At 38.2% G+C, this 21,246-nt stretch overlaps 1 protein-coding gene across 1 annotated transcript in view; it reads right to left on the reverse strand.

The window, feature by feature from the left end:
* Positions 1-2,262: 2,262 nt before the first annotated feature.
* The window catches only part of LOC306880274 (ankyrin repeat domain-containing protein 6-like), a 29,631-nt gene continuing 10,647 nt past the window's right edge, over positions 2,263-21,246 (reverse strand). The window contains exons 3-16 of the mRNA XM_079433715.1: positions 19,793-19,891; positions 15,353-15,451; positions 14,655-14,753; positions 14,118-14,216; positions 13,393-13,491; positions 13,201-13,299; positions 12,272-12,349; positions 11,669-11,767; positions 10,797-10,904; positions 10,486-10,647; positions 9,657-9,809; positions 6,283-6,396; positions 5,823-6,126; positions 2,263-4,461 (exon numbers count right to left, since the gene is read on the reverse strand). Of these exons, the coding sequence (XP_079289841.1) occupies positions 3,986-4,461; positions 5,823-6,126; positions 6,283-6,396; positions 9,657-9,809; positions 10,486-10,647; positions 10,797-10,904; positions 11,669-11,767; positions 12,272-12,349; positions 13,201-13,299; positions 13,393-13,491; positions 14,118-14,216; positions 14,655-14,753; positions 15,353-15,451; positions 19,793-19,891 (2,088 nt within the window). The 3' untranslated portion in view covers positions 2,263-3,985. The remainder of the gene's footprint in view (positions 4,462-5,822; positions 6,127-6,282; positions 6,397-9,656; positions 9,810-10,485; positions 10,648-10,796; positions 10,905-11,668; positions 11,768-12,271; positions 12,350-13,200; positions 13,300-13,392; positions 13,492-14,117; positions 14,217-14,654; positions 14,754-15,352; positions 15,452-19,792; positions 19,892-21,246) is intronic.

A 21,246-nucleotide genomic window follows, 5' to 3' on the forward strand; every position in this document is an offset into this window, starting at 1 on the left:
GTAAGAAACCAATTGGAAGTTTTAGTTATTAGATTTGTATAGAAAAATACAAATCTACAATTACCTGGTTGCATAAATATGCACACCCTTTTATAAGACATGGTACTCTGTTTGAAATGAACAAATTACTCAAGTACATAAGTATTTGCAATATAGGGAAGGCCATCATAAACAAGTGATGTCAGAAGGGTACAAACACATTCCAGAGAACAGGACACCTGTCAAAAGATGACAGAAAAACAAGATGAAAACATGTTGGCTGCCAAGTAACATTAAAGGAGATGCATGAACGCCTGGAAAGTACTCGTCACTTGCTGCATGTTACAACAATATCATGCATTTTTCATATATCTGGATTATAGAGAGGGCTGCCAAATATGTCTCTTTAAGGTATTCTATAGTCTTTGCCTTTACTAAGATAGAAAGATAGATAGAGAGATGAAAGAATGAGAGTCCAAACAGCTGATAAAACATCACAGTATGGACTTCGTATTTTAGCCTTAAGCAATGGTTTTAAGGTTAAAAACTCCTTAATGATGGATTTGTTTCAGCTTTTGTCTTCTCCAGATGTTAACTGATGGACTGGAGTGGTGTGGATTATTGTGATGTTTTTATCAGATGTTTGGACTCATTCTGACGGCACCCATTCACTGCAGAGCATCCATTGCTGAGACACTGATGCAGAGACACATTTCTACAAACCTGATGAAGAAACAAACTCATCTACATTTTGGGTGACCTGAGGATGAGTACATTTTCAACAAATTTCAGCAAGTTTTTTGGTGAACTATAGATATGCCCTCATCCCAAAACCCAGCACTCTACAGAAGTGCATGAAGAAGAAGAAAAAAAATGACCTTATATTTTAATTGCAGAGAAATTGAACTGGCAAAATCCAGTCATTTCAATAGGAATCGGCACAATCAGTTTCATACGAGTTATGCAATTTTGGGGCATTTTCACCAGCTGAACTCAGCTTGGATTAAAAGTGAGCTGTGCTTCATGCATTGCTATGGGATTGACAACAAACGGTAGATCTTTTTTTGGAGGTCAGTGAGTCTCTGAGCAGTTTGTTTCTTGTAGGTGATCTTACTCTGCCGCAGTAGAAGGCAGTAAATCACACTTTCCCTGCTCCTTTTGATAGTCACCGCACTGCTTTGCAGAAATGAAAATTCTGTCATCAGTTACTCACCCTCATGTCATTCCAGACACACAAGACTTTCACTCATCTGACCTTTGATTCATCGAAGTACCAAGATGTTTGTAATAATCTCCTTTTTTCTTTATTACAAGTACACACATCCAAAACATTCACCATTTAAGTATAAAACGACTTCTATATGAATCAGGTTGTTCATAGTCTTCTGAAGAGGCACAACACACTTTATATGATGAACAGATTTAAATTAGGCTTTCTTTTGCATATAAACATTGATCAACTCGCATACATAGAGGGCATGAAATATGGCAAACTAATTTCTCGTTATACACAAGAACAAACCTCATTATTTTGTGCGTTAATGAAGCAATTTGAGCTTTTGCTTACCATATTTGTTGTGCTCTATAGATGTGTGTTTATGCATCAATAAAAGCATATTTATGAGTGCTCATTCTTTTACTTTGCCAAATATGAATAAAATCCAAATACATTCACTTCTCCGAGTCATAATTACTTGGTGTGTAGTTGAAATCTCACATAACGTCACAACAAATACTCCTGTGGCTGACATATGCATTTAGTTTCTGCATTATTTTGCAAACGCTACATTATGAACACCAAGAAACGTTCCACACAGATCCAAAACCGTGAAAAATACCTGTCAAGGCATGATAAGAAGTATCCTGCACCTCAAAGCTATTATAACCTGCAGAAAAATGTGGAACAACTGTAAATCTGTGCAAACTGGCCATGTCCCACGAACAACCTGATGAACAGATGCCTCGAGGACATTACCGTCTCCTGAAAGTGAAGAACCACGACACAAGGGGAGAGAGCTTATTTATAACTGCATTTGTTGATGGAAAATCTGCTAAATGTTTGCCATTGAGCTTTTTTTTTTATAAGTACTCAAAGGCAAGTAATGGACTTAATCGTGCACTCTCAGCTAAATATGCAATATATGATCAAACTACAACAATGAAACAGTTTATATATGAAACAATACAAATGTCACTGTTGTGATGATATGTGAAGTGCATATATAGACAAAAACAGTCATTTATGGCTGATCAAATCAAATAATTCTGTTTCCAGACAGAGCTACTAAATGGATTCTTTTTTATTATTCACAAAATTACACAGATGTAGTTTATTAGACATGAATTTGTGACAGATCACACAGCTGTATGATATAGTAAATAATAATGTTCCCTTTGAAGCAGCTGTAAACAATTATTCTAGTATTTGTACATGTATATAAAACAAAAAACAAAACATGGTCATCACATATTAGTTGTTAACATTTGTCAAGACAACAATTTGATTACATACAGTGCCTTGCAAAAGTTTTTTTTTCACGTTTTATGTTAAACTGCTTTAAATTACTTTTTCCCCATCAATCTACACTCCATACACTACAATGGTAAAGCAAAAAAACAAAAGGTTTTTAACATCTTTGCAAATTTATTAAACATAAAAGACTTAAATGATTCCGTTGCATAAGTACTCATACCCTTATCTGGGACAGTTGGAACTTAGCTCAGGAGCATTCATATTGCTTGTAGGTTTTACTAGGCTTTGAGTGAAGGTAACCTGTGGCAAATTCAATTGAACACACACATCTTAATAAAAGGTCCAACAGCTGATAATGCACATCAGTGCAAAAACCAAATAAGTCATTTAAAGAAGTTTAACATAAGGCAGCAACATAAAATGTGAAAAAAAGGAAGGGGTATGAATACATTTGCAAGGCACTGTAGTTCAACATCAATAGTCACTGGCAAAGACGTCAGTTTGAAACCATGATTATTTACATTTTGATCATTTCAACAATACTTAAAACAATTATAGGTCAGTCTTCATGGAGCAGTGTGAGGTTCAGTGTCGTTCAAGCGGAGAATGAACCAGCATCTTAAAACTTAAAAATCTATATAAAATGACATTTGTGTTTGATTGGACGGTGAAAAGTGGGCCTTTCATACCAGATCAGAGCTATAGCTCAGTGACTTTAACCTCTACACAACACCAACAGCGTGATTAATTACCTACCAAATTAAACATTCCCACATGCAAATCTGTTCCAAACACTTATACTTTCCCTGCAAACTACATCAAATTAAACCTCACAGGTTAAGACATTTTCATTTTGTGCAATACAGACCATATACAAAGACTTATCAAAAGAAACTAATACTTGCTTATATCACAGTGTTTGCTGCGATGGATTCTGTTACTTTTATTTGTCAGTGTTCACTGGTTTTATACGATCTGGCAAACCTCTGGCAAAATTTAGACACTTTCAGCAAATTTGAGTACTAGTACTGGAATAAATGTGTTCGTGCCTTGTTCTTAATTAAGAATACACATTTTAATGATCCTTTTACAATAAAACAGACTTATATTTGTGGTGCATTATCAAAGAGGTTAAAACCTTGAGTTTGAACAGATCTTTGGCAAGCCAGACACATAACCCAACGCAAGCACAGACACAAATTCTTGAACAGGGCTTTGAAAGCATGTACATGAAGTGCATTCTTGTGTTACTGTGGCGGCGACAAGCCTCAGCAGACAGTTTGTGCCAATGCCCACTATAGTAGTGTTAAGAATGCGTATGCCCTCTATTATGAATTGAGTGATGGCAAAGGAAATCAAACTTGTGTAGTTTTAAGCACTTGCAAAGAGTATGTGTCGGCTTTAAATCTGTTTAGGTGCTACTTCTCCTGACATTTGCTGCTGCAGTGTTATCTTCATGTGTTAGCTGCTCTATCAACTTCACTCATCCATGCGGACGTTCCAGTGTCTGCTACACCAGTGTTATCTTCTGTACTAGCTCTCCTCCTGGCTGTTAGTTCTCAGCAGTCCGAGTTCTTCCTCAAGGTGGCTTATTTTGTCCAGCAGAGCGGCTCTGTCGGCCTGGGCTCTCTGGTTGGCCTGCCAGCGTGCTTCTTCAATCTTGCGTTCATACCAGCGCTCCATCTGCAGAGTCACAGCCTCGAAAAAGTACTGCGTAACCTCCAGCGCGTGCATGTTCTCCCGCTCCTGGGCGAAGGAAGTCTCGGCGGGGTGTGGGTCTCCTAAACTCGTCATGGTTTGAGCGTTTTGTTTGGTCTTTGCTCTTTGTTGGGTGCGTCTTTTGAGGTTCCTGTGCTCGCAGCACTGATCGGGGACAGGTCTCAGCTCCAGACTCAAGTCCTGAGGCTTATCTTGCGCTCGGTGAGGGTCACTACAGGCCCGGGATCGTTGCTTAGGGCGGACTATACAAGGAGACTGGGGAGCAGATTGATTCTGTGCTGACTGCTTATCTGAAAAGACAGAACAGCTTCAGAAGGTTTGCAGCATACACACTGACACAAGCACCTGATGCGTACCATTGACTAACTTCTTGGACTGATTTAATAAGCTTTGCTACTTAATTGCAACATTTATTTCTCAGCAATGAGATTATGTTGCACACACACACTTTCGCTCTCTAAATAATTCAAATAAATGTTATCATTAGTTTGGAGAAATGCAGCATTGCATCTCTTCCTCAGCAATGGATGCTCTGCAGTGAATGGGTGCCGTCAGAATGAAAGTCCAAACAGCTGATAAAAACATCACAATAATCCACACAACTAAACACATCCATCAGTAAGACGTTTAAACCATTGTTTTTGGCTAAAATACTCCTCGATCTACAATATTACTTTCTCTAGAGAAAAGGTGTTCTGGTCTGAATCAGGAGAGACATATGCACAGATTAAGCACCATTTACAAGACAAAACAGGCCAAAACTGGATTTTGATGTGAGAGGACATCAGGGGACGCACTTCTTCACTGGAGGAACCATTATTATGGATTATGCACTCGTATTTTAGCCGAAAGCAATGGTTTGAAAGCAAAAATGCCTTAATGATGTGTGTCTTAAAAACATGCAGCCTTCACCTCACAAGATGTTAACTGATGGACTGGAGTGGTGTGGATTATTGTGATGTTTTTATCAGCTGTTTGGACTCATTCTGACGGCACCCATTCACTGCAGAGCATCCATTGCTGAGCAAGTGATGCAATGCTGCATTTCTCCAAATCTGATGAAGAAACAAACTCATCTACATCTTGAATGGCCTGAGGGTGAGTAAATGTTCAGCAAATTTAATTTTTTTGGGGTTAACTATTCCTTCAAAGTGGTCAGAATGCTAGATCTTACAAGCTGCTGTGCATCTGGATGTTCTTTAGCTCTACAAAATGCATTAAAACACCTAGTCGTGAATTATCCTTTACTTAACTAATGGTGAAAAAAAGACTTTAACCTATTTTTGAAGAAGCGCTTGGAGAGGAATCTTCCACTGAATGTCTAGATGCTAAAAACACATCTCTAAACCCCTGCATTGATGTCTTGGTGTTTTTCACAGGTTTGTCTGCTATATCCCTCCATATGTGTTTAAAGACATTTTGTTTTGTATATTTTACTTATAATAACCGAACATAACACATATTTTATATAACACTTACATAAGCTTTTATCTAAATGAGAACAAACACAGGAAGACCATTAATGCTGCATGCAGTGCTGTCTGTATGTGAGATGAGCCAGAAAATCTGTTTTGCTCATTTGTGTGTGTGCGTGTGTAAGAGAAAGAAACACAGCTGAATGTGTGTGAGGCTGTTCATTCATCCGTCATACCCGGTGAGACGCGGTCCACCTCAATCACATAGTAACCGGCTGATCCAGCCTCAGGACTCGTGCTCGCTGCTACAGTCTCTCGTCCATCTTTCTCCTCTGGTTGGTTTGTTGATGGAGAGTAACAGGCTTTGGCACCAGATGTATGCGGTACAGCTGTGTGGGAACGGCGATCACAATCTGAAAGCGTGTCAGTGAGGGACGAGGCGCGCTGTAACTTAGTGTTGCTGCGATCACCAGAAAGACGCGTCTCCAAACTTTGGATCTTCGAAAGGCACCAGTTCTTGAGATCGCTGACCACTGATGCCTGCTTACAGAAATTCAAAGATTAGCCCATGACCACTAAAAACCAGATATTATTCCTTTCACATCTAGAGGAAAAAAGCAATCTGTTTCACATGCATGTAAAATAGGGCTTATGCCGATATGATTATTTGCATGTACATTTATTGGTGGGTATTACCTGTCTTTTTTCTCCTTCCAAGCGTTCGTGTATGGCTCGCTTGTCAATGCGCTGTAAACATTCAATCCTCTCAGCAGACACTCTCTCTAAAGTGATCTTATCTAGAGCTCTGATCTGAAATTGCAAACAGACACAATAGTCAACCACAAAATAAAAATAAAAAAACACCACAAGTACATAAAACATTTAATGAAATGTTCAATAAAAGTTCAAACAGATAAATCATAGGTACAAGCAGCATAAGGATTGGCTATTAGCAATTGAAATTATGAGCTGCTGAATTTAAATCGATTATTGGTTTTGGTTGAATTTTCCCTTTTGTATATACACTGCGTTCCAAATTATAATGCAAATTGGATTTAAGCATTTATTTTTCAATTAAACTCATGGATGGTATTGTGTCTCAGTGCTCTTTGGATCATTGAAATCCATCTCAGACACCGGTGATAATTAGTTTGCCAGGTGATCCCAATTAAAGGAAAACTACTTAAGAAGGACTTTCCACATTATTAAGCAGGCCACAGGTTTCAAGCAATATGGGAAAGAAAAAGGATCGCTCTGCTGCCGAAAAGCATCAAATAGTGCAATGCCTTGGACAAGGTATGAAAACATTAGATATGTCACGAAAACTTAAGCATGATCATCGTACTGTGAAGAGATTTGTGTCTGATTCAGAGCACAGACGGGTTCGTGCAGATAAAGGCAGAATGAGGAAGGTTTCTGCCAGACAAATTCATCGGCTTAAGAGCAGCTGCTAAAATACCATAAAGCAGCAAACAGGTATTTGAAGCTGCTGGTACCTCTGAAGTCCCGCAAACCTCAAGGTGTAGGATCCTCCAGAGGCTTGCAGTTGTGCTTAAACCTACTATTCGGCCACCCCTAACCAATGCTCAAGCAGAAACGGTTGCAGTGGGCCCACACATGCATGAAGACTAATTTTCAAACAGTCTTGTTTACTGATGAGTGCCGTGCAACCCTGGATGGTCCAGATGGATGGAGTAGTGGATGGTTGGTGGATGGCCACCATGTCCCAACAAGGCTGTGACGTCAGCAAGGAGGTGGCGGAGTCATGTTTTGGGCCGGAATCATGGGGAGAGGGCTGGTAGGCCCCTTTAGGGTCCCTGAAGGTGTGAAAATGACCTCGGCAAATTATATAGAGTTTTCTGGCTGACCACTTTCTTCCATGGTACAAAATGAAAAACAGTGCCTTCCGTAGCAAAATCCTCTTCATGCATGACAATGCACCATCTCATGCTGCAAAGAATACCTCTGTGTCATTGGCTGCTATGGGCATAAAAGGAGAGAAACTCAGGGTTGAGGTCAGGGGACGATGGTACTGCTGATCATACTGCTTTTCATCATCTTGTAGAGATACCCAGTGTGATTCTAAGTTTTTATTTGTAAAAGGTTTGTATGACATCATAAAAGTCTAAATATTTAACTGTAGGGCTGTGTGTGTGTGTGTGTGTGTGTGTGTGTGTACTTGTTTGCATTTGCAGTGTATGTTTGTGTTGAGGGCTGAAAAATATATGAGTGAAAAAAGAAACAACAAAACTAGGTAAAATGAACTAAATTAAACAAGATGGACCATCTTATTAAAACAATCATCTTTGGGGCCTCTATTTATTTAAGTTTGTTGTTATCGATTTCTTTATCTGTCTCATCTCATCCTGAACATCAGTTTGAAGCCACATTCGAGTAGATTATAAATACTCAATTCTCAACTTTACCTCATTTTTAACTTCATCAGATGTGTCATAAAAAAGGTTCAATAGGTCACACATTCTTTGACCAGTTAGTGAACTCCTGCCTAAACCTTTGACAGAGTTCACACATGCAGGTGTGTGTCATAAAATGATTAACATGGATGTCCTTTGATCGCTGAACATCTTAGAAAGATAATCTGTTTTGATCAATCAACTTTTTACCTAACATTCTAACAAAGTTTACGATGCCAGCCCCCCTCAAAAACTCATTAGACCCCCCCCCCCCAGAAACTTTAGATGTTTTACAACAGCCCTCTTGATCTGATATGGTCATTTATCATACGTCCAGACACGCCGCGCCATTCTCATTTCGTCGCACTGCGTGAAACAAAATATTTACATTTCGTGCAATGTTGTAAAAAGTTTAGGCGTCTAATTACGGCTGAAAATCCAAAGACCCCGCCAGACATTTGCTTTCATTCCAGTTTGTACACGCATGTGTGTGTACACGTTTTAACCGACATAGCACGCTATGTACGTAAATAAAACTAATTAAGTGCGAATAACTAAAATAAAATAAAACAACATTTTCCTGTGGCTTAGAGGTGTATGATTAGAAAAACATGCGTAACCTAATTTTTAAAGGGAAAAAAAGTCTGGCTTATATAGCACGGCAGAAGTCTTAAGCTTGACAAAAACCAAAGAGTAAAAAGGAATTATGCTACTTAAAATAAAACAAAACTAACAACATTTTTCCTGTGGATTAGAATTGCTTGTTTAAAAGGAAAAAACTGGGCTAACCTAATTTTAAAGTGAAAAGCTTTAGGATGAATACTGAAAGGTTTTATTAATTAAGAAATGCTAAAGATGATTAAAAATAACGTTCGTTCTAATGTTAAAACATTACTTTGTTTAATTATTTTAACAAAATCTTTGCTCTGGTCTCACCTCCGGCGTAGTGGCGGTTGTAGGTGTGGTTTGACTGGGACCGGATGTTTTGACCGCGCGGAGTGTGCACGTATCTGCTGGATCAGCGCGAGATGCTCGGTTCTTTTTATTTTGTTTAACTTTTCTAACTTGTGACAAACGCTAGCTAACTTTCCTAAATTGTAATGATAGACTACAACGTAGATTTTGACTACTGCTGGATGCTGTTGTTTTAACGATCGTCTCTGATATTTATTTATTTTTAGATCGCGGCTAGATGCAGGTTCTTTTTCCCTTTTATTTTCTAACTTGTAACAAATGCTAGCTTTTAAACTGTGATGTTACAAGATTTTGACAAGTATCTTATACTCTTACTTAACGGGGTAGACCATTGACACTCCTAATTGAGATTGTAGATAGTGTCAATGCTCTATTTGAGCGATAGGTGGCGGTAGACCTCAATGCATCATCACGAGCCGCAGAGTTTAATTAGGTTTTGTCTGTGTATGTTTTTTCTTTTTCTTTCAAAGCCGTGAGTCCCATTGACTGCCATTATATGACTGACAGACTGCAAAAAGCTTAGTTTGTGTTCTACTGAAGAAACAAATTCACCTACATCTTGGATGCACTTGGGGTAAACATCACATTTAAATTTTTGGGTGAACTATCCCTTTAATGAGGACACAGATGAAGCTCAGACATGCATGCTGGTAGGTCTTGTGAAGTCTAGATTGTTTGCACCTGATGTTTGTTCTTGCGCTCCATTAGTCCCATCTTGCTGTTCATGAGCTCCTGTACAGTGTGGATCTCTGACTGCATCTCCTCTTTAGTGGCCATGAGCTGATTCTCCAGTTTGTTAATGAGAGGTTCACACCTGCAGCCATTCAATGGGGCCTTAAATGGAAATAACACACATACATAAGTCAATAATACATTTAAAAGATTCTACTAGGTTCTCTTTAGCAAATTACTTTTAATAAAAATTTTTTTTTCTGTAATCTTTAACCTTTGAACAGGCACTCTGCTGCCCATGCAGAGATATGTCACATTTCATTTCCATGAAAAAGACAAACTATTTTAGAAAATGACAGCACTATTGAGGACAGTGATTCTTTCTTTAGAAAACTATACAGATAATAAACAAGCTAATTGAATGCTTTTTAAGTTTAAAAAGTGTGAAGTACAGTTTCACTAATTATTGTATCTTATTCAAAGGATATTTGATTGTAATGTAATAATAAATGGTTGTAGATTTATAGTCCTTTATAGGAGAAATGTCCCTAAAAATGTTTTAAATAACCCACGAGTAACACAAACATACAAATATAAAGGTTCTGTCATGAATCAGATTCAGATCAAGGTGATTAGTCTCTGAATGGGGGTGCATGGGAAATGCAGTCCGGGAAAGTCAAAACTCAGGTGAGGGTGCCCTCCGGTGGCCATCGGAGAGAGCCACAGAGGTCTAATTCATGACAGGTTCGTTGATAGCCTAACTACTTAAAGTGATTTTCAATGGAGTGCTAATTGAGAAATAAATCGGTTTAATCTGATAGTGAAACTGGTTCCTCGCCTGCATGATCTTGCCGTCTTTGCCTCTGTAGAGAGTATAGAGCTGGAACGCTTTGTAGTTATGAGGAGGAGGAGGAGGAAGAGCTGATGAACTCTCTGTTTTACTCTTCTTATGATCACTGAGTTTGTTTTGTCTTCGAATGAGTGCATCTGATGGTGACAGCTGCAAAAAACACACAGCACACAATCCATAAGAGCTCTCTGACACAAGTCGCTGGAGGCAGAAATTGTTAGTTTATGTACATGCAAAATATATTATAATTCCCATATTATACATCATTCCCTAAACTAAAAAATACATGCATGACGAACCCTCTCTTTGACTTTCTTCTCACTGTTTCTGTTGGCACGAGCCTCTGTGTCATTCTGGCGGAGAGAACTGTCACTGCCATGAGTGTCATTTGCAGGAGATGCACTGTCCTGCACAAACACACGAGTAAAGTCACATCATTGACAAAGACCTGCAAAATCTACGGAGCGAGTGGATATAAACATGATGAAATGTGTTATGCAGATCTGAGAGTACTGTTCGTTTATTGTTAGCCAAAGGCCTAATGAAATTAAGGAAATATTTAAAGTCACAATGAAAGGAAAGTACCGACAGATCTTTTCTTACATATTGCACATGCGAGTGTGCGAATGGCTTATTGAAAAAAATGACTGGATGTTGAGATGTGAGTGAGACATCTGATGTTTTCACTGTTTTGATTAAACATAAGGTTAAACTAAATTATAAAAATGAATTGCACACATGGATGAAAACAATTAAGTTGTATTTTTATTTAATGTCAGCTTTATTAAATACACAAAAGGCAATAATGTGTACAACTCTGTGAATAATTTCACTTCATAAACATTTTCAAGCTAGTAACACTGGAGTATACTGCAGTATTGCTGTAAGGAAGTAGTTCTACACACAAGACTTGAATGAAAAGAGAAAAATGTCGTACGATAGACGTAATGACTATGGTGCAATCAGAACTTTAATTATTGAAAATGTTATTTCACATCTGATGCGTCTTTTTATTGTGGGAGTATAAATGTTCAATAATTAACCCCCCTTCCATTAATTATAGCTTGAATAACACGCAGCATGTTTGAACGTCATCTGCCTCTCGTACAGATGCTCATTGGGTTCTGACTGTGTCTGAGAGACAGGAGAGAGTGTAGGTTTGCTCCTGTACCTTTCTCGGCAGCATCTCATCACGCGGCACTGACTGCGCTCGACCCTCAGTCTTCATCTTGTCCCTCCTCTTCCTCACAGTGCGTCCTCGAGTGAAGCTCTACATGTACAGAAGTCACAAGTTGCTTGTCTTAACTCTTCACTCAGCTGAATTTAAAGCTGAAGAATGTAATTTGTCACGTTAATGGTTAATGCAAATTGAAAATTCAGTCAACATTTACCCAAAATTATGATTTTTTTCTTTTTCTTTTAATTTTCCACTGTTCTGGAGAAAAAAGTCATGCAGATTTGGAATGACAAAAATTAGTAAATGATGATAGTTTTCAATTTGGAAAAACTATCCCTTTAAACTGTCATCCAATTATGATTTGTTAATCTGGCACATTTTTAGCTGCATGCGTGTAGACCCAAAGACCACATTAAGATTTTATTTTTTTGCATAACGATTTGAGTCATTTGCAAATGTGATATGTACAGTATCTGATATTTGGTCAGTTGGAATAATTTGAATGTTTTTGTTGTTAAGCATATAATAAAAATGTAAAAGATAAAATGAAGGACCTCTTCTTGTGAATTGCTCATAAGCATGTGTGTGTTTTCTTACCTGTGGAGCTTTGGTGAGCAGCAGCGCCACTTCAGGATTATTATTTTCACGAGCCTGATCGAGGGCCGTCTCTCCCGTCTTCACCCAATAACATACAGACAGAAGAATCATGTGCATACTCACACAGATAAATGGGTAATTTCTGCTACATGCCAATAGCAGCAATAAACATCCAGACAATTTAACGAACTTGCCCAGGAAGATTCAGCTATTATCAATTACACTCAGAGACATTTGGTGAAACTGTATCAATGCATCATACACTATATGGACAAAAGTATTGGGACACTCACTTATTTAGAACAGGCACTTCCAAAACTGTGGCAACAAAGATGGAAACATAATTCATGTATTTAACATCTGTATTTCTATCTCTGTTGCACAGTTTTGGAAGTGTCTAAAATAACTTTACCCATGTGCAAGTCATTGGTGTTTGGTGATGAGTTTTTGGCTCAAGGCCTGCATTTAAAGTCACACCAGAGGTTTCTGTTGACCTGTCAAGGTCTTCGGTTGCACTTTATTTTTAGGTGTCCTTGTTACAGTGTGATTATACACTGAAGTACGGAGTAATATTAATTATCTACATGTACTTACTATATGGTAAGGGTTAGGATTAGGGTTTGGTTTAGGGTTACTTGTAACAAGGACACCTTAAAATAAAGAGTTACCAGTTCTTCCACACTGACTAAATCAAACATTTATTTTTGAACCGTGTCTTATACACAGAGGCATTGTCATGTTAGAATAGAAAAGGGTCCTGTCCAAACTGTAAATGTAGAGGCACACAATATCATTATTTGCTTAAACATTAAGATTTGTACTCATGGAAATGACTAAAGTAGTCAAACCTGCTCATTAGAAGGGGGTGACCCAATACTGTTGGCAATATAGTGTATCTAAGCTCATGCAATATTTCTGAAGGTGCTCACATTGTTTTTGATGCGGCTGTCGGCCCCAGCCTCCAGTAACATGCGTACAGTCTTCCTGTGATTCAGAGCAGCTGCGATGTGTAACGCTGTGTCTCCTGCCTGAACATCGGAGGAGAATCCGAATTAGGGATGAATCAGAAACATCTACATGATGGACATAATTACAGTTTCAACAATATTTGAAGTCCTTACATGATTTCTTTCAGTCACTGAGCAGATGGCACTCAGGAGCGCTCGGATCACACTCACATGGTTATATCGAGCAGACACATGCAGACACGTGTCACCAACCTAAACAAGTTTATTTAAAGAGCACATTTGTTCCATGTGTTTTTTAAAATGACAAACACACAGAGAAAGAAAAGAGAGAGACATACAATTAAACCCAAACTGATTCACACACCTTTAACATTTCTCACATTATAACAGTGACAAGAACTCAGAGTTAAACTGTGTCAGAACAAATTCATCTTGATAATGCCAGATAACTTTGATAGAAATGTATGTGATGAATTCGTCTGAATAGCTGTCAGCTGTTAAATTTAAATACACATTTAGATAATACCAATTTAGCTCAACCAATTACCAAGCAATGCTTAATTTTGTTCAGTATGTGGTGTAAAAAGTTCATATTGGCAATTAAAGAAAGAAACACTTAAGCAAAACATGGTCAGGTCAAAGTGTTTGAATGATTTCTGTTCCCAAATTTGTATCACTTTTACTGATAGTCCTCTGTATGAAGAATGTTTGGGTATAATATGTCACAGTTTACTTTATTTTGCTATCCTCACTAACATAATTGAACTATAGTGTGCTGAACCCACTAGTAAAAAAAACAATTCTATCTGGTGTCTGAATAATTTTTGGTTTGACTGTATGAATCAAATAGGCAGAAAGAAGAGATTGAGGGTACTTACGCTGTTCTTAGTGTCGGGACGAGAGCCGCCCAGCAGCAGGACTTTGGAGCTTTGAGCATGACCGTTCTGACACGCCAGATGAAGAGCTGTGTTTCCTGCCTGAGAGAGAGATTACATGAGCTGATCTCCTGATATATGCTCAACCAGAACGTTGACAGACTCATTCCACGTTCACCATATAACTGCACAGCACCCATGAAGACCAAGTACTGATTTTGCATATGAGGACTAGAACTTTTGATGGAAGGATGCCACAGTGACATTACTGACACTGACATTGTTTATTTCATAATGATGCACTGATTGCTTCAGGATTGGAGTTGCATGTGCTCCACTGCAACAAAACAAAGCTGCATGAGGTCAATTATGTAACGTTCATAAGCCAAAAGTGCCTCCAAACAACATTATGTGTGCATTATTTGTGTATTTGCACATATTTACAATTGTATTAAAATTAGCCAAACACTAGTAAGATTAATTATATACATGCAAATAATTGTATGTTGAGGTTGTTTTTGCTGTGGCAGTGGCTTTCACCTTGTTTTTAGCGTGAACGTTGGCTCCGGCCTTCACCAGCAGTTTGACAGCCTGACTGAAGCCGTGCCACGCAGACTCATGTAATGCCGTGTTCCCATCCTGAGAAAAACACAGAAAATATAACTGCTGTAACACAACTCACATTTGTAATTTCAAATGTGATATATAAAGAAAACATTTTAAAAAATGGCTGTTCATTAGGAGGCTCACTATTTGAGTTTTATGCACAAATTTCATTTTTATTTTAATTTAAAAGGGTAAATTTAAAAAAAAATAGTAACAGGACTGCAAATTAGGCCTAACTTAGACTATCACACAGCAGGTTTGGGACCAAATGGTTTACAGTTATTGATATACTTTCTACATAAATAAAGAAATAAAGAAAAAAGTTTATATATAAATAAAGTGCTTAACTGGGAAAGGCAACTGATTTCTTACATAGTTCTGATTCTTACATAGACACTTTTTCACTTAAATCAGTATTTAATGTCCATTTATTTATTCGGCAAGTAGCTGTGTAATAATGCATAATAATGTACAGTACACTTCAAGACATCGTCCTATCAGAATTTATTTTTCAGTAGCAATGACTGTACATTATCCTTTACATATCAGCAGTGAAAGTCTCTGTAAACAGATCATTGCAATTTCTGCAATAATAACTCTTTTTCTAGTATAAGTGAATGAGAGATTGTTACCTTGTCTTGTCTATCTAGTGCACATCCTTCCTGAATGAGAGCTGAAATGACATCAGTGTTTCCCACCACAGCTGCTCTGTGTAAGGCCGTCTGGTCACCCTGAGAGCAACACAATATAAATATAACTGAAACATCTGTCAGTCTGTGGTGATTCTGGCTGCACAGTGTGTATTACAGCACTTTAAGAGGGAGGTGTGTGTTACTCTCACTGGCTCCTCTGCCATTGTGCAAAGGGAGCTCACATTTCCTATTATAAAACAAGATAGAAAAATATTTTTTGGACCAGTCTTTCCTACAGATTTCTGATTTTGGTCATAAAACAACAACAGATCATTATCCATTTCAAGTTGGAAATGAAAAGAATGATGCTGTATGAACATGATCTTGTTTGCTGTAGCACTAGATTCAGAACAGAGTGCAGGAAACACTGTTTAAGATCAACATTTCTCTGTTTTCAGTTTTCTGTAGAGCACTAAAGGACTACGCTGACATCTGTAAAACCATGATCCTTTCTCTGGTGTAGAAAACAAAATAAACAACAAAAATGGCATGGTTGCCCAAACACAGATAAGGTTTATGGAAACACATTTGAGTTTGTATTGTGGAATATCACCTGCCCTAAAGGTCGAGACACAAGGTGAACAAAACAGCAAAAGCATCAGTTTCAAAAGACCTGTGATGTGGTCTGCTCCTCATTTGTCTTCTGACTTGACATATAATGCATGAGTTATGGTCGTTTTATGCCTTGTCTTGAGTTACTTCAAAACTTCTCCTTTTGTGTTCTATAGAATAAAGTCACATGGGTTTGGAAAGACATGCGGGTGAGTAACTCGTGACTAAACTGACTTTTTTTTGTGAATAATTCTTTATATGTACACAAACATTTAAGACACTTTAGTTGGCTCAAATCACATTTTTTCGGTCACACTTTATTTAAGGTCCAATTCTCACTATTAACTATTAATTACGACTTTTGCCTCAATAAGCTACTAATTTGCTGCTTATTACAGTTTTTTTTTTACGATCGCTATAACAATTTTCCTAAACTCTTAACACCGTTAGCACAACATCCGTCTGTGTAGGCTATACAATTAACACATTTCTTGCTGCTTTGACACAAAATACATACAGTTAACACACATTTAAAATGCTTGAACTTCTGTAACACACAAGCTCAACCAAGACCAAAACAATGGATTTTTACTGAAATTTTCAAATGCTTTCACACTGTATGTCAGAACAGATATCAGACATCATTTTCTAAACCTAACTTATAGGCTAAAGTCAAAGTGAACAAGCTGTTCATATTGTGAATTGAAACGCAAATATGTCCCCTGTATTTTATTCCATTGCTAATGAGAAACAGCTGATTGAAGTTTTGCAAATATATACACTCACCTAAAGGATTATTAGGAACACCTGTTCAATTTCTCATTAATGCAATTATCTAATCAACCAATCACATGGCAGTTGCTTCAATGCATTTAGGGGTGTGGTCCTGGTCAAGACAATCTCCTGAACTCCAAACTGAATGTCAGAATGGGAAAGAAAGGTGATTTAAGCAATTTTGAGCGTGGCATGGTTGTTGGTGCCAGACGGGCCGGTCTGAGTATTTCACAATCTGCTCAGTTACTGGGATTTTCACGCACAACCATTTCTAGGGTTTACAAAGAATGGTGTGAAAAGGGAAAAACATCCAGTATGCGGCAGTCCTGTGGGCGAAAATGCCTTGTTGATGCTAGAGGTCAGAGGAGAATGGGCCGACTGATTCAAGCTGATAGAAGAGCAACTTTGACTGAAATAACCACTCGTTACAACCGAGGTATGCAGCAAAGCATTTGTGAAGCCACAACACGCACAACCTTGAGGCGGATGGGCTACAACAGCAGAAGACCCCACCGGGTACCATTCATCTCCACTACAAATAGGAAAAAGAGGCTACAATTTGCACGAGCTCACCAAAATTGGACGGTTGAAGACTGGAAAAATGTTGCCTGGTCTGATGAGTCTCGATTTCTGTTGAGACATTCAGATGGTAGAGTCAGAATTTGGCGTAAACAGAATGAGAACATGGATCCATCATGCCTTGTTACCACTGTGCAGGCTGGTGGTGGTGGTGTAATGGTGTGGGGGATGTTTTCTTGGCACACTTTAGGCCCCTTAGTGCCAATTGGGCATCGCTTAAATGCCACGGCCTACCTGAGCATTGTTTCTGACCATGTCCATCCCTTTATGACCACCATGTACCCATCCTCTGATGGCTACTTCCAGCAGGATAATGCACCATGTCACAAAGCTTGAATCATTTCAAATTGGTTTCTTGAACATGACAATGAGTTCACTGTACTAAAATGGCCCCCACAGTCACCAGATCTCAACCCAATAGAGCATCTTTGGGATGTGGTGGAACGGGAGCTTCGTGCCTGGATGTGCATCCCACAAATCTCCATCAACTGCAAGATGCTATCCTATCAATATGGGCCAACATTTCTAAAGAATGCTTTCAGCACCTTGTTGAATCAATGCCACGTAGAATTAAGGCAGTTCTGAAGGCGAAAGGGGGTCAAACACAGTATTAGTATGGTGTTCCTAATAATCCTTTAGGTGAGTGTAAATTACAGCTGATTCCCATTTAGGAAACACACTCAGGTGTTGAGGTTCTTTCAATCGCATGACCATATGATATACAGTAAAAGAGGACCTTTCTGGGCTGATCTTGTGTGAAAAAATGCACTCCTGCATAAATGTGAGATTTTAGAAGATCTGTACCAAAGACTGGTGCCAGAGAAATGGGACAGGTGGGAGACCACTTGCCAATATATGTGATCACATGGGATAATGTGGCATTCCACCATTCCCAGTGCAGTCAGAGCCTGGTTTGACACCCATTCGAGAATGATGTCTCTTTTTCTTGCACCTTACTCCTCTTTCCTCAACCACATTGAGGAGTTTTTCTGAGCCTGGAGATGGAAGGGTTTTGACCATTGTCCACAGGACCAAATGCCCCTCCTGGATGCAATGGATGCTACATGCCAAGACATCACAGCTGAACGATACCAGGGGTGGATAAGGCATACCAAAAGATTCTTCCCAAGATGCCTTGCCAGAGAAGATATCAGGTGTGATGTGGATGAGCACATGTGGCCAAATGTAGAAGACTGGGCAGATCAGATGACACAATCTATGATCAATACAATATACTGTCTATTAAGGTCAGCCCTGACACCTAAAATAACGCAGCTTCTCTAATTCCATTTGATGTTAGTGTTTTTATGATATTGTGCTATGATTGACTAAATGTTCCTGTTGGAAGAGAACATGTGTTAGTGTTTTTGGAATAATAATTAGATTTTGAGACATGTTTGCAGTGTTTTAGTAGATGTAGTGTATTGTGTTAGTCAAGTCACCTTTATATAGCGCTTTTATACAAATTGTGTCAAAGCAACTGCACAATATCAAAATAGGAAAATAGTGTGTCAAGAATGTAAAATGACAAGATTAAACACATTTCATTATTGTATTCAGTGATGTCAGTGATATGTCAGTTAGTGTATTATTGTATTTTATAAATTAGTGTTGGAGTTTAGTTTGCAATGTGTGATTTTGAGCATGAAATTAATCATTTTGTCAATTGTGTGTTGGTGCATTAAGAGTTTAGAAAAATTGGAAGAAGTCTTGAAAAAATTGTCATAGCGATCGTAAAAAAACTGTAATAGTTGGTAAGGTAGTTGTAGGATTAGGGATTTAGAATATGGTCATGCAGAATATGTGTGTTATAAATACTAATAATAGGCATGCTAATAAGCAATAGTGAGAATTGGTCCCTATTCTAAAGTGTTGCATTTTTCCTCATATGTGACTCTGTTTGAACAGCACAAACCACATGGAGTCTGATCTTTTTCATTCTGATTTGTGCCACTTTCATATGTGGTCCTAAATGAGGTACAGCTCTGATGTTTTGCAGTGCGACCTCAGTCTGAACAGTCAAATCAGAATTAGGTAGTCCGTGAAGGGACAGGGAGATGTTGAATTCATAAGTATTACGGTGACAGCTCTATACAAGCAAAACCTGAGGGTCCTATCATAAATATTTACAAGATTTTGCTCTCTTTCTCCTCATTCTTGTCCTTCTGATTGCCTGTGCACACATTCGCTGCCGTCCACGGCACATCCTCTTACAAATGAATGTCTAAACACTGACTTAAGTGGCCTGTATATTTACTTCTGTATCACAGCATACCGTCTTTGTTATCGTTCATTTGAGGACTGTGTGAAGAGTCATATTTGGCACTGGCCACATTTATAAGAAAATGTGACTAACCAAACAAAATGAAAAATATGAGAGAAAATTAAAACACCAATGATGTGATTATTTTTACGAGAGCAGATCTATGTGCTTTCTGCTCAAAAGTGAAAATACGGCAAATATGTTATACTCACATCATCCTGAATATCCAGGTCACACCCAGCGGCCAGGAGAATCCTCACAACTGCAATGTGGCCCTTATAGGCAGCCAAATGCAGAGGGGTTCTGCCGTTCTGTGAGCAAACAACACACACAATCAGGCATGGGAACAAACACAGGCTGAATTGATCTGGGAGCCAGTGAATGTGTGTGGGACAAAACACATGACCGAACCATGTGTGACCGTGACACAAAGCTCAGAGTAAACTCTGCAGATGTCTGTTATGAATCCAAATCATCCATTTACATAACGAGTGAGACTAAATAAAATGCAATACATGAAATAACCAGCAGGATAAACATCCGTTCTCCGTTTAGCACATTGACTAATCTCCCAGAAGACCAGCCTTATGCTACTTCAGCCAAGAAACCATGTCACAAAGAGAAATAATCACAGAGCTGTAACAGACGTTATGTAACAGACGACACTCATGCCAGGCTGCCTATTTCACAAGGTGTGTTGTAGCTGCTGTATTTATAGTGTTGATGGAACATGCATCAGTACAGATATTAGATATAATATGATGTAAATGTCCTCTCTTAGAAATATTATGGGTGAAATGATTAAGCTGTTTTATCATACTACTCATTCCGTCTCAAATTTTAGATTTTGTTAATAGTATTTTTTCTACAAAGTTTGCAGGCCAATAACTCAAGAAGTTCACGAGTTTCAACATTTTTTGATCTTCAGATATTCCTCTTTAAAAGAAATGACGTATCATCCGTATGCAAAGCGACCCACATTTGGTTTTTGACCACTGAAAATGTGTACAGTTTAACAATTTACTCTTCTTGGAGCCACATTGAGATAATATCTCTGGAACTGAACCAAGTAGGGCCTTAAAAATGAAGATGCAAAAAGGAATAATCTAAAAGGTCATTAAGATATCTTTAATACTTCTTGAGGTACTGGCATGCAAACTTTGGAGTAAAGTGAAAAGTGCTTTATGAATGGTCAGCACTACCATATAATGAAACAAAGATTGCTGAAATCAAATTCCCTTTACTAGACATATCTCTGTGTAAAAGTAACAATGACCCTGGAATCTTTCTGGTCATTTTTTACCCTCCTGTAATTTGAATCTCAGGTGAACATGATCATTTTGACCCCCCTCTACAAAACAGTGGAATGCTCAGTGAAATTTCATATTTTGGCTTTCATCATTATACATGTGAAAGAAAAAAAAAAATTACCAAAATGAAACATTTAAGCCGGTGATGTTTCTGAAATGTGGTTGAATAGACAGACACAGAATGACCTATATGTATACTGCAAAGATAACTGTGTAGACAGTTTTAATTCTGTAATGTTAGCATATATTCCGCACAATATAAAACAATAATGCACAAGATAAAAGATAAAAACATTGATTTAAAGCTGCCAGTGAGATATTAGGAGTTTTTTTATTATTATTTTTCTTTAACTCCG

The sequence above is a fragment of the Barbus barbus genome (assembly GCF_936440315.1).
Source record: "Barbus barbus genome assembly, chromosome: 14".
In the NCBI taxonomy this organism is placed as follows: domain Eukaryota; kingdom Metazoa; phylum Chordata; class Actinopteri; order Cypriniformes; family Cyprinidae; genus Barbus; species Barbus barbus.